This window comes from Rhinoderma darwinii, chromosome 1 (assembly GCF_050947455.1).
Source record: "Rhinoderma darwinii isolate aRhiDar2 chromosome 1, aRhiDar2.hap1, whole genome shotgun sequence".
Lineage (NCBI taxonomy): Eukaryota > Metazoa > Chordata > Amphibia > Anura > Rhinodermatidae > Rhinoderma > Rhinoderma darwinii.
The window spans coordinates 387443873-387457873 of record NC_134687.1 but is presented as its reverse complement, the minus strand read 5'-3'; the positions used below and the strand labels follow the sequence as shown (position 1 = coordinate 387457873).

At 45.3% G+C, this 14001-nt stretch overlaps 1 protein-coding gene across 4 annotated transcripts in view; it reads left to right on the top strand.

Moving 5' to 3' along the window:
- The first annotated feature begins 216 nt into the window (after positions 1-216).
- UBQLN1 (ubiquilin 1) overlaps positions 217-14001 on the top strand; it is a 37643-nt gene continuing 23858 nt past the window's right edge. For 2 of the 4 annotated variants that reach the window (XM_075828523.1, XM_075828514.1), the window contains exons 1-4: positions 217-763; positions 10542-10899; positions 11745-12007; positions 12759-12917. In XM_075828523.1, coding sequence (XP_075684638.1) covers positions 629-763; positions 10542-10899; positions 11745-12007; positions 12759-12917 — 915 coding nt within the window. In that variant the 5' untranslated portion in view covers positions 217-628. The remainder of the gene's footprint in view (positions 764-10541; positions 10900-11744; positions 12008-12758; positions 12918-14001) is intronic. The other 2 variants (XM_075828529.1, XM_075828527.1) reach the window with 2 other exon arrangements.

Genomic DNA, 14001 nt, shown 5'->3' with positions numbered 1-14001 from the left:
TCTAAACCCGACTACAGTTGTCATACATTTTATATTGAAGATTTCTGTCACTAAATTATAATAGTAAACTACACTTTGCGTATTGTACTTTTTTTTCCAAACCGTCAAAATGGCCGTGGTATCACTGGGCGGCGACACATAAGGTGGAGGTAAGCAGCGAACCCTCTAGTGTTTATGGAACTCCAGCGTTCTGTTCTAGCAGTTTCTAAGGCAGTGCTTACGTCATCAAAGCGCGCCAGCGAGCAATCCGGTCGGTTACTTGTAGAAGATGGTAGTTTAATGTTAATTCGCTGTGAGGGCTGCTGTAGGTCACCGCTCCCCTCACGTTATACCGGTGGAAGTGCACACTAAGAGGCTATCGTGTGGTACAGTAAGGCCGGCTGCTGACTGGCTCCCAGAGTTCCCGGTGGTGACGTCGCTGTGACGCTGTGGTATGAGGAAGCGCTCTTAGTGCGGCCTGAGTTGCGCCAGCACCACCCGTGAGCCGGCCAGGATCCTCACACATGTATAGCAGCTGAGCCGTACGTCTCCATTACCGTCGCATACATAACGCTGTCTGGCCGGCTTTGTATTCAGCTCCTGACGCCCCGACCGGTCTGCATTCTCGCTCCTCAGTCCTACTGGCGTCATGTCGGACTCCCCAACTTCTTCCAGCACCCCTTCCTCCAGTTCCTCCGACTCCCCCCGGATTGTTAAAGTGACAGTAAAGACTCCTAAGGAGAAGGAAGAGTTTGCTGTCCCTGAGAACAGCAGTGTCAGAGAGGTGAGCTTGCCGTCAGCGTCTCATTGCTCGGGTCAGTGTGTGTGACCGTAGACAAGATTATCGGTAATGCTCTGAACGGTCTTCAATCTGATTGAGATCTCCTCCTTTGGTTGTCCTGCTTGGTATCTTGGTTGAGAGCAGTTTGTCATATCTATTGGGCAATCAGATGGGAATAATAATTCACCAAGCATTCCAGTCATGGGTGGTAACATGTAGCAGTGCTCAGTTTATACGTAAAGGGATTTGTGGTCTTTGAACTTTTACCTCGCTGGCAGGCGGTAGTGTGAGCATTAGTGTCACTTATGTAAGCCTCCAACACTGTCAATATAGGGGGTTCTCTAAGAGCAAGAAACTGGTCCCCATTACCTGAGCATGGCAGCCAATCGCTGCTGGTCTTCGCACCGTACACAAGGATTGGCTGCCACGCTCATGTTATGGGGCGGGGGGTACACGACACTGTGCTGGGCAATAGACAGGTGTCGGTTAAATATATTTCATGGTTTTTCTCACAACTAATCACTTTTTAAAAAGGACCTGTCACCTCTCCTGGCTTCTTTTTTTTTTTACTAAATCACATTCCCCATGAAAAATTGATTCTAGAGAATCTTTTCTTGGAACTGTGTGTTTTGCTGTGCCTCTGTTGTTCCTCCTGGAAGTGTATAAATTGGCAACTGGGCGTTACCATTTCTCTTGTCAAGGTGCGTCCCTACAGAGTCTGAGGCTGGGTTTACACATGCGTTCTTGTTCCGTTTTTTTTTTTTGTTTTGTTTTTTAGCTGATGAATGCCCATTAAGAGACATGGGGGTTCATCTACCAAAGCAAAAAAACGCACCGTGTGAACCCAACTTAAGACAGGCAGCAATGATTTTACAGTGTCAGTGTGTAGTGTTACACGGCATTGACAAGGAGATTGGTAACACCCAGTTGCTAATTTTTATTTATAAATTTCTAGGAGCAATAACATAAGAATGGCACAATGCAGAGATTGTATGGCATTGTTATGGGAAATGCAAGTATTTACTAAAACTGACATTTCAGGAGAACTGACAGGTCCTATTTAAACCCTATAACCGCAAATCCATATGAGCCAAAAATCGTAAAGACAAAACTTTCAACAATATACTAACCTTAAAAGTTTTCACCTGGTCTTCTCTGTGAATGTAATAGTGCTATATATATATATATTAGTCACATCCTAACCAATCCACCAGAATACAGTCAGGGTTAACGTCCTATTACACGGCCCGCCAGGGGCCGTGTAAACAAGTGGCGATCAATGAGACAGCTCGTTTCACAAGGAGCTATGTATGGGGACCAGCGCTCGTTACTCTGATCACTCATTCCCATACGTTCCTATCGTGTCGGCGGCACGGTTCCCTGTTTACACAAGGAGAATGTGCTGCCAACAATAATGTTTTATGCTGCCTAATCGATACAATCAGCCATCATCGGGAACGAGCGTTTTGTGAACGCTCGTTTTCCTGATAATTAGCCTGTGTAAATGGGCCCTTGCTTAAATGGTTTATACCCACCTTTGACATTTATGGCACATCCACAGGATATGCCATATATGTCCTAGATAAGAATAATCCTTTAGGCTACATTCAGATAAACGTAACTAGCCTCGGACATGAAAAATTGCAGTTTTTCACATCCGAGGTTCACCCATGCAGGACGTGTTGTCATGGATCCCTCATAGACTAGAGTCTATGGAGGAATGCGTGATACGCAGGACATAAGGACCTGTCCTATTTATTTCACGCCCTTCACACGCTCCGTTGAAACAACGGTCGTGTGAATGGCCCCATTAAAATACTTGAGTCCGTGTGACAGCCGTTGTTTTAACGACCATCACACGGACTACATTCACGTTTGTCTGAATGAGCCCATAAAGGGTAACTAAACGTTCATCAAACTTCTGACATGTTATAGTGACATGTGAGAAGTTTTGATTGGTGGGAGTCCGAGCACTGAGACCCCCACTAGTCGCTAAAACAAAGCAGCAGAAGTGCTCGTATAAGTGCTCAGCCGCTTCGGTTTTGTTCAGCTTTTTCCGAAAAGCCAATGTAGCGGCGTATAGGCTCGTAGTGGAGTACGGGCAATTCCTTTTTTTTTCCGATTGCATATATCGGGGGAACAGTCGGGGGAACAGTCAGGAGGTCCACAAACATTAGATTTTCAGCTGAAGTTGGCAGGTACAGTGACTTTGATCTAATGTCTATAGCCAGCTTAAAGGGTTTTTCCCATCTTGGACAATTATGGACAATCCACAGGATATGTCCTTAAAGTCAGATAGAACGGGGCCCCCTAAACCCCATTCTAGCTTACTCTGCATCTTGGCCACTTCCTGGTTAGGTGGTCGGGAGTTATGGAAACCGCCGAGCTCACTGAGCTATGCTGTTTCTGTAACTCCATAGAAGTGATTGTGAGTTTCCGAACGACAGAGTTCTGGAGACAGTGAAGCTCGGCGTGCTACGCTGTTTTAGTAATTCCCATTCACATCTATGGGAGTTACGGAAACCGCGTATATGAGCGAGCACTCTGCTGTTTCCGTAACTCCCGACCACTTAACCAGGAAGTGTCTGGGAATCAGCGGAGCAGAGTAAGCTAGAACAGGGTTTAGGGGGCCCCTTTATAGAAATAGATGCAGGTCCCACCTCTGGAACCCGCACCTATCGTACTTTTATGGCATATCCTGTGGATATGCCATAATTGTCCAAGATTGGAAAACCCCTATTAAAGACTATGTACACCTTTTGGGAAAGAAAAAAAAAAAAAAAAAACTTTTTGAGATGCAGCTGCTTTGTATCCTGTATACAAAGCAGCTGTATCTTGCGCTGAAATCTGTACTTGTCAGGTCAGCAGGACTGATGGGGTCTGTGACGGGTCCTGCGTGTCAGACGAGCTGTTACCATTCCTATCTAAGTTCATAACATCAATATATATGAGAGAGATAGAAATAGACACGAAAAATCCTCGTTTAGGTAGATCATGATAATTACAATATCTTTTTCTAAAAGTGGATTTTTTTTTGTGTCCTACAAATAAAGGTTATAATTATCTCCTATATCTATTGATATAGTGTAGTTTCAGGCCGGGGCTACACAGCAACTTTGGCCATGACACCGGTCACGTGGCCAATAATAGATTTGTTCCGTAGCCTACATTGCAAGTAAAATTACAATGACACGACCACATTGGCTGTCAGTACTTGCAGTGTAGGCTACAGGACAATGTGATCTATGGCTGGGAGACCTGTGTCGTGGCCAAAGTCGCTGTTTATTCAATTAAATAGATAGACAAATGTTGTCATGAATATTGGCCATCAAAAAATAGGACATATCCTATTTTTGTCCGTTTTCACGGACAGACGGCTCCCATAGAAGTCCATAGATCAGTTTTTACAGGCTGTTTTTTAGGAAACTATCCCTGTAACAGCTGGTTAAAACTGATCCTTGCAGAGTTCTGAGCCTGGGGAAGCCCTTGACATTACTGTCCATAGAAGAAGGTAGAAAAAACTGCAGCACACTCGTTATCCAGGTATCAAAAAAAAAAAGATGTCTTTATTTCACCTTAAAAAGCGACGTTTCGACCCCAGTGAGGGTCTTTTTGTCCATAGGTCAGTCATGACGTGCTTTCAACAATTGAATCCCCGACCAGAGCATCGCAAGATCTCTGGCCGGGGACTTCAGTCTTGTAGCTAGCACCCCTCCATGTAGATCGCACCCTCCTGCCTGAAGATAGCAAGCACCCCGCCTATCCCCCGTAGATGGCACGCCACTGTAGCTCCCTGTAGGAGTGGAATCCCTGGTGGGCAGGCCCCGCTTTGGCAGGATGTTCCGCTCCAGGAGTAACACCTTGATGTCACTGTCCATATATGGAGAGTGACTCTGGGGGCTTCTCCATGAGCCGAATCCCCCATCTGCTCTGGCAGGGCATTCCGCTATCTTGACCTCACTGTCCATATATGGACAGAGACGTCAGGGGCTCAGTCTATGAGAGGTGTCCCCGGCCCGCTCTGGCAGGGGATTCCGCTCTCCATTCTAGTTCCAGTTTTGTTGCCACATTCTGAGAGCCATAACGTCTTTATTTTTCTGACGATTTAGCCGTGTGATGGCTTATTTTTTGCGGGGAGAGCTGCAGTTTATATTGGTACCATTTTGGGGTACGTGAGACTTTTTTTTTATTTTCTTATTTCAATTTTTGTGGGAGAAGGGACCAAAAACGGCAATTCTGATGTTTTTTAATTTTTTACGGCGTTCACCGTGCGGACTAAATAATGATATATTGTAATAGTTCAGATTTACGGAAGTGTCGATACCAGTTATGTTAGCTTTTAATTTTAATTTTTTTACATTGTGCTTGAGGGAAAAGGTTTTTTTTTTTTTTTAAATTAAATTTTGACTTTTTTTTTTTTACTTGTTTTACTTGTCCCCCTTAGGGGACTTTAACCAGCGATCGTTAGATCGCTTGCACGATATACTGCAATACTAATATATTGCGATTCTGACAGTCTGCTATGAAGCCCTGCCGGAGGCAGAGCTTCATAGGAGTACAAAGATGGCGGGCCTGGGAGACTTCGTCAGGCCCCCAGGCAGCCGTGCCAACAAACGGCTCCCCCCGACATCTCGCCGCTGTAACACACAGCCGACACACTCGCTCTATGGAGCGCTCTCAGTCCGTGAGCCCGCTCCATATTCCCCCACCCGGCGTGTGCCGTATATATATGGCGGATGTCGGGAAGGGGTTAAAGTGTAGCTAAACGTTTGACCAGCTTCTGACATGTCAGAAGTTTTGATTGGTGGGGGTCCGAGCACTGAGACACCCACCAATCACTAAAACGAGGCAGCTGAAACGCTCGTGAGAGCGCTCAGCCGCTTCATGTCTGTTCGGCTTATTCCGGAAATCAGTGTATCGGAGTACAGGCTCAATTGAGTCTGAGCCCTTACTCCGATACATCGGCTTTCTGGAAAAAGACTAAGGCCTTATTCACCCGGACGTGACCATTTTGTATGTGCAAAAGGTCCGTGTGTCCTCAGCATATGGTGCGTGGCTGCGTGATTTTCGCTCAGCCGGCATCATTATGACACGGTTTACAAACAGAAAACCACGAGGTGTTCTGTTTTCATTCATAGTTTTTACTACTGTTGCGTGAATCACGAGCGGCACCCGGAAGTGCTTCCGTGTGCCGTGCGCGATTTGCACGCACCCATTGACGTTTGTGTGAATAAGGCCTAACAGAAATTAAGCGGCTGAGCGCTCACCCGAGCGCTTCAGCTGCTTAGTTTTAGAGATTGGTGGGGGTCAGAAGCTTGTCAAACGTTTAGCTACATTTTAATGTTAACACGGGTAGGGTATGTTCACACGAGGTCCGTAATTGACGAATGTATTTCGGCCGCACGTCCCGGACCGAACACCGTGCAGGGAGCTGGGCTCCTAGCATCATGGTTATGTACGACGCTAAGAATCCCTGCCTCTCCGTGGAACTACTGTCCCGTACTGTAAACATGATTACAGTACGGGACAGTTGTCCTGCAGCGAGGCAGGGACTCCTAGCATCGTATATAACTATGATGCTAGGAGCCCAGCTCCCTGCACTGTGTTCGGTCCGGGACTTGCGGCCGAAATACTTCCGTCAATTACGGACGTAACATGGTCGTGTGAACATACCCTAAGTGTAATTCATTCAGTAAAGCAATGTGATGATGGGTTTTCAGCACTATCATACATTCTTTAACCCCTTAACGACCAAGCTTGTTTGGACCTTATGACCAAGCCAAATTTGTCATATCTGGTATGTCTGACTTTATCAGAGAATAACTCTGCTATAGTTTTGCATATCCAAGTAATTCTGACATTGTTTTTTCGCCACATGTTGTACTTTATTTTAATGGTAATGGTAAATGTTTCCCTATTTGGAACTGCAATATGGTACATATGTACTGTATACTTTTTTTTTTTTTTTAATTATATATTTCCATCTCTTTACTCTATTTTGGCAGCACTTTTGAAAAAATAAAATAAATTTTGAGCAATTTAGAAGAATTAATATTTGCAAAAAAAAAATGACATTTATAAATGTCACCTCCACTTAATTTAAACTCCCTTAATGACGAATGACTGATATGTCCATCACAAGCAGGTGCTAGCTCCAGCATCATGACATATATCCATTGCTCTTATCTCGTGGGTATTGCCACTGTACCCACGAGATCAGCGACAGGAGATCAGGTGCACATTTTTTATACCTAGCCAGGCTCCTGTCGCAACTACCGGAAATTGAAGAGCTCTCCGATTCTGTCGGTTTAACCCCTCAGATGCCGCTGTCAATAGCAACCGCGACATCTAATGTTTGACAGAGGGAGGGAGCTCCCTCTGTCATCCCGTCGTCACACATGTGACGAGGTCGCAGGGCGCCGATAAGTTTCCATGGCAGGTGGGGCCTAACAAAGGCCCCCAGGTCTGCCTTCAGCAACTGCTAGAGGCATTGCTGGTCAGTTTTACACTGCAGATACGTTTTGGTATACGTAGTATACCAAAGCATTCATGCCTGTCAATCAGAAGATCGCAAAGTGAAGTCTCCTAGTGGGACAAAAAAAAAGTGAAACCGCTAACATTTATGGTAGCATACTCTTGTATGCTACTACATTATACTCTGTCACTATGACACAGGGCTGACTGCAGAGGGATTCCCCGGTGTTTGATCACATCACCGAAATCCCGGTGATGTGATCAAAGAGGGGAATTCTCTTTGATCATGCAGCGGTCACGAACCGCTGCAATCAAAGGGTTGAACTGCTGGGGTCCGAATGTTTTCCGACCCCCAGCTGTGTTCAGGAGGCTTCTCTGAGATGAGGAGCTGTTCGTTATAGCTGCTTAGAGGATGAACCTTCACACGAGCGCTCATCAGCCTCATCTACAGCGACGCCAAAAGACGACGTCGTAGGCTGGGGACCTGCACCGCCTGCTGTCAAAAGACGGTGGGCAGTCATTAAGGAGTTAAAATGATTTCTAAACAAACATAGCAACAATTCCAAAAGTTGCCTGCTTTGTTGGGAGCTTTACGCCGGGTTCACATATAGCGTAAACAATTTGCATTTTCCGCAACGGATTTCATTGTGGAAAATCTGCAGCGTATTGCAGTAGCAGCAGAGTGTATGAGATTTGAACAAATCTCATCAACAAGCTGCGTAAAATAACGTTCTTAAATTGACACGGAGTCGCTGCTTTTCTGTTGCAGGTTTTCCAGGTTAAGGCTATGTTCACACGGGGTATTTTGCAGGAGGAATATCTGCCTCAAAATTCAGTTTGGAAGTTTGAGGCAGATATTCCTCTCCCTGCACGCCGATTTTCGCGCCGTTTTTCGCCCGCGGCCATTGAGCGCCGCGGGCATAAAACAGCGTGAGATACGCTTTCTCTGCCTCCCATTGAAGTCAATGGGAGGTCAGAGGCGGAAGCGCCCGAAGATAGGGCATGTCACTTCTTTTTCCCGCGAGGCAGTTTTACTGCTCGCGGGAAAAAGACGCCGACGCCTCCCATTGAAATCAATGGGAGGCGTTCTCGGGCTGTTTTTGCCGAGTTTTGCGACGCGGTTTCCGCGTCAAAAAACTCGGCAAAATACTCCGTGTGAACATAGCCTAAATGTAATGAGGAGGTAAAACCTGCAACAAATAGCTTTTCCACCGCAAAAAACACAACTCGGGAATAAAAAAAACAAACTCGCTTGCCCAGAACTGTCATGGCTACGGGTAAGTATAGACTTTTTTTTTTTTTTTTTAATGTGCTACTTTCCGCGGCGGATATTCTGGCCTAAAAACTGCACCACAATTTTTGGTGTTTTTTATTTATTTTTTTGGCCGGAGTTCCCTGCGGCATCAAGGGCGGATATGCTGTATACTTTTACACACCATATCTGCCCTGTGTTAACATACCCTTAGTTTAAGCTCTTGTTTACCTAGAATTACACAGCACAGATGACGGTGTCTCTCTTGCTGCAGTTTCAGATAAAGCTCTACCTGTCTATGTATGTAGTCAGCAAATGTAAGAATCTGGAATCTCCATGATAGATCTTTCTCTTTTCCTTTATTTTCAGTTTTTCTTAAGGTTTTCAGGTAGCAATGAAGTCTATCGGTCAAAGTGGCATATATTGATTCTGTTCTATAGCATGCCACCTAGCCTCACCTTCTCTCTCTGTTAAGACTGTGTTGTTTTGTTTTTCTTTATTACTCTACAGATACCTTTTTGTATGTTTTTGATGCTGATTCTTTTGGAGTAGTCCAGCCTGATAAATTCTCTTTCTATCTCTCTGCATCCATCCGTTGTGAAGATGTCCAGTTTACAATATTTTAAAGTATTTGTGTAAAAAGTCATTTACCATGACCTTTTCACATGCTACACTGCTTGTTCATTTATTTTTATTTTGCAGGGCAGCCATAAATATGGAATATTTGTCTGATCCAGCTAACTTTTGTGGGGTCCCAGGGCAATGCAATGTGTATGGTGACAAATTGACATTCGATAACTGGCAGAGTCCATCAAAATTGGCTTGATCTGTCTGCATATATATAATATGTCTATGGCTAGCATTAAAGTGCCAGCATACACATTAGACAAAACTTGGGCCAAACCTGACAATTTAGGTGGGAACGACTGACTATCTGATGTGTCTATCGGCATTTCCTATTCCCTTATGCCCCCGACAGGTTTTCCCGGGACCGTGTGACAGCCGTTCAAAAAAACGTCCGTCACACGGCTGCAGTAGCAACAATAGACCCCTAATGGGGCTATTCACACGACCGTTTTTTTTTTTTTTTTTACGGACCGGGAAACCCGGCCGTCAAAAAATGGGACATGCCCCATTTTCGGCTGTTCTCCCGGCCCCCATAGAAGTCTATGGGGTCGGGTAATATACAGCCATCACTTGAATGTGCTCCAAGTGACGGCCGTGTCTTCCGTCGCTTGCGCTCTCTCCTTCTCCTCCCCACAGTGTGAAGTGCATGTGAGGAGGAGGGTATTTTGTTATTTTTTTGCTGTCTGTAGGAGCGGTATCCCCAATCCCCGGCCTCAACTACGGCAACGCTGTGGCCGGGGATTGGGGATTCTGCTCCAGCAGAAGTCCCTGACTTCACTGTGTCCATATATGAACACAGTGAAGTCAGGGACTTCTGAAGCGGAATCCCCGGCGATGTGGCCGGGGATTCCGCTCCAGGATAAGTCCCTGACTTCACTGTCCATATTTGGACATTGAAGTCAGGGACTTCTCCTGGAGCGGTTGCGCTATCTACAGACAGGTAGGCGGGGTGCCATCTATGGGGGGGGGGGGTGCTGTGTGGCATTACCTGCAGAGGGCAGTGTGTGGCAAAAATTTACTAATTCATCCTATTTTAAACGGTCAGGGAAAAAAAACTAATGCAAAACGCGTTAAAAACGGCAACACGGAACGGAATCGAAACGGATGCAAAACGGCCCAAAACTGACGATTTTTATCGGCCGAGACTCTGACCCTGTCGTGTGAATAAGGCCTTAGAGGTGTGTGGCAGCGGCTAATTCCCCTCTCCCCGATAAACAAACGTTCACGCTTAGCCCAACCACGCATGTTTATAGGGGAGTTGTGAGGAACATTAGTCCACTGATTGAGTTTCTGACCAACCGTTCTGTAATGTGTCTGTCCACCTTTAAACCCTACACTCTTTGCAATTTGCTAGGTAAAACCCGCAACAGAGGTATCAAAAAATGCAAACCAGTTGTATTTGTCACTCACTTTATTATTTTTTTTAAGTTTAAGGAGGATATATCAAAACGGTTTAAGTCCAACGCAGACCAACTTGTGCTTATATTTGCCGGAAAAATTTTAAAAGACCAGGACACCCTCAGTCAGCATGGCATACATGACGGGCTCACTGTGCATCTGGTCATAAAGACACAGAACAGGTTTGTACATATATCAAATTATTGTTTTCCAACACTGATTTTGATATGGTTTTCTTTGTTACGTTTAAAGTCATTTTCTTTGTGTAGGACCCAAACCGCAACTGCCTCTTCTCAACCAAACAGCCCGAGCAGTCCATCACCCACCTCTACGACCTCTAACAGTACCTCTACTACCACATCTGCCACAAGTACCCCTTTTGGCCTGGGTAAGGACACACTAGAACTATCCCTATTTGATGTGTTCTCTAGAGTTATTTTGGAGAGAAAGCTATTTAAGACTAAGGCCCCATGCACACTAACTTATTTTTGCGGCCGGTGTTCACCCGCAATTCTGCGGGTGAATTGCGGCCCCGTTCATTTCAATGAGCCCATGCACACGACCGTGGTTTCCACGGTCCGTGCATTGCCCAGGAGCCTGGACCGCAGAAAGAATGGACATGTCTTATTACGGCCTTGTTTTGCGGTCTATGCTCATAGAAATGAATGCGCCCAGCCATGTGCACAGCCCGTGATTTGCGGGTGATGCTCCACGGCCGTCCGAGCTGCAAGTAACGGCCCGTGCACACCACTACGGTCGTGTGCATGAGGCCTTAGAGTCCTTTTACACGGGCAGTTTTTCTGCTGATTACAAGTGGCGATCGACAATATAGCAAGCTGATCGACGCTCGTTTAGCTCCTTTTACATGAAGCAATCATTGTAGTGTATATGACTGAACCATCGTTAATGTGATAATTCTGGCACATACAGTTTTATCGTATGTGCTGCTGACAACCAATGATTTTTATGCCCGCGAAAAAGAGGTGATCAACAGACAAACGAGTTTCGGCTGATCGGGACGGATGTTCGAAATTGCGCACGTTTACCTGATTGGCCCCTGTAAAAAGGTCTCAAGTTTTTAATTGGTAGCATGTATCCATTGGATATCCGTAATGTTTTATGTGTTAGTAGATAGGGCATTGGCAGCCGTTTTTGTGCTATCACACACACTCTACCAATTATTTGAAGTTCTATGAACGGTTTAACTTTTCTATTTTTGTGTCTTTTTTTTAGGAGGACTTGGTGGCTTGCCTGGGCTCAGCAGCTTAGGCATGAATGCATCAAACTTCTCTGAACTGCAGAGCCAAATGCAAAGACAGCTCATGTCCAATCCTGAGATGATGGTTCAGATCATGGAAAACCCATTTGTTCAGAGCATGCTGTCTAACCCTGACTTAATGAGACAGTTGATCATGGCCAATCCACAAATGCAGCAACTAATCCAGCGAAATCCTGAGATCAGTCACATGCTTAATAATCCAGACATAATGCGACAAGTATGTAGTTTTATACTGTTGTTTGTTTTCCCCTTGTTAGCAATATAGATGCAGGAGGACAACACTGAATCGGCACTCTCCTGTAGACCCACTTGTCGCTAGAGATGAAGGGCCGGACTTGCATTTCCGATCCCAGCAGCCAGTGAGCGGAAGTTGACCACAGTCAGCCATTGCTAGATTGTGACTTTCTCTCTCTTTTTGCAGCTGGAATATAAGGGGGGTTGCAGGCAATTTTGTGGGGTTTGAACAAAGCCCAAGGGCTATCATGTATACATCATTGCATAATATATTGACCGTAGGATAAAAACTTTAGATAACCTGCATATACAGTAGCTTCTGCTTTGTAGCAAAGTAACTTATGTGGCTGCAGCATAGTATTCAGGCAATGTAGGTAGAGAAATTCCACGGCAATCACCATTCAGCAAAACTTTTGTATTGAGCGCTGTGGAATTTCTCTACCTTCATTGTCTTGCTATTGCTTATCTTACAAACCACCTGTTGGGATTTTTATTTGAACCCATTTGAGAACTCTATTCTGTCTGGTGCTGGGACTTCTAGTGCTCCAAGGGCCATAGCAGTAACTTTTTATTTTATCTTTTTGAAAATTTATAGTATTCAAAGTATTGTTGCTTTGCAAAAGCACCCAGACCGTACCTGTTTCTAATTTGTTTCAATAGGAGCATTCTATCTAACGTATCACTTGTTCTTTACAATAAACCATTTCGGTCTTATTACTTACTTTGATTTCTAGACGTTAGAACTGGCACGAAATCCAGCAATGATGCAGGAGATGATGAGGAACCAAGACAGAGCCTTGAGCAATCTTGAAAGCATTCCTGGAGGTTACAATGCCTTGCGCAGAATGTACACTGACATCCAAGAGCCCATGCTCAATGCTGCTCAAGAACAGGTATTTTTAATCCTCTGCTCTATTTGGTTGGTTGAGACACGGAAAGGTCTTTAAAAAAAAACAACAAATTGCTGAATCTAAGTCTTAAGATGGAACGTGCTTTAGCATCAGGGTTGCTTTTGAATCTTTTCTAATGAAATTAGGGAAGGCCTATTAATGTGAATGTAATCTAGTACATGACTGTACTATGTAATAAAGTTATTTTTTGTATGGCCTCATTCACCTGGGAGGAACTAATCATGCTATTCGTTAAAAGGGTTTTCCCATCATGGACATTTATCGTATTTTTCGGACTATAAAACGCAGTTTTTAGCAAGAATAATTCTTGCTAAAAAGTCCCTGCGTCTTATAGTCCACAGTCAAGGGACCCGGCATCACCGGGCCCCCTGACCGCTTCATTACTTAACCCGTTTTCGACCCATGACGTGCCGGCACATCATGGAGGTGGAGGGAGGGTGATGTATGGAGCGGGCTCACGCACTGAGCCCGCTCCATACACTGCAGGTGTCAGCTTCTGACACGCAGCTCTAATGGCCATGAACAGCAATTTCACTGTTCCTGGCAGTTTAAAGGGCTTGTGCCATAAAACACATGTATCCCCTTGCCACAGGATAGGGGATACATGTGTGATCAATAAGAACGGGGACCGAAAGTCACCAGGAGCGCTGCATGAGAAACTGTGACTTCCGTGTTCTGTGTCCGGCAGCTTCATAGAGATCAATGGGATTCTTCTGCGCATGCGCGAGCGGCTCCACATAGATCTCTATGGAGCTGCGGAACAGATAAGCCGGACACAGAACCCGGAAGTCCAGGCTTCTCATGTAGCGCTCGGGGTGACTTTCGCTCCCCTGCTCTCCTTATTGCTGGGGGTCCCAGCGGTCTGACACCCAGCGATCTCACAGGTAGCCCCTATCCTGTGGATAGGGGCAACATGTGTTTTATGACAAACCCATTTAACTAGTTAAATGCCGTGGTCAATAGCGACCGTGGCATTTATAGGGGTTTTTCTATGAAGGACATTTATGACCTATCCACAGGATATGTCCTAGATGTCAGATGCAGGACCCACCTCTGGGACCCGCAC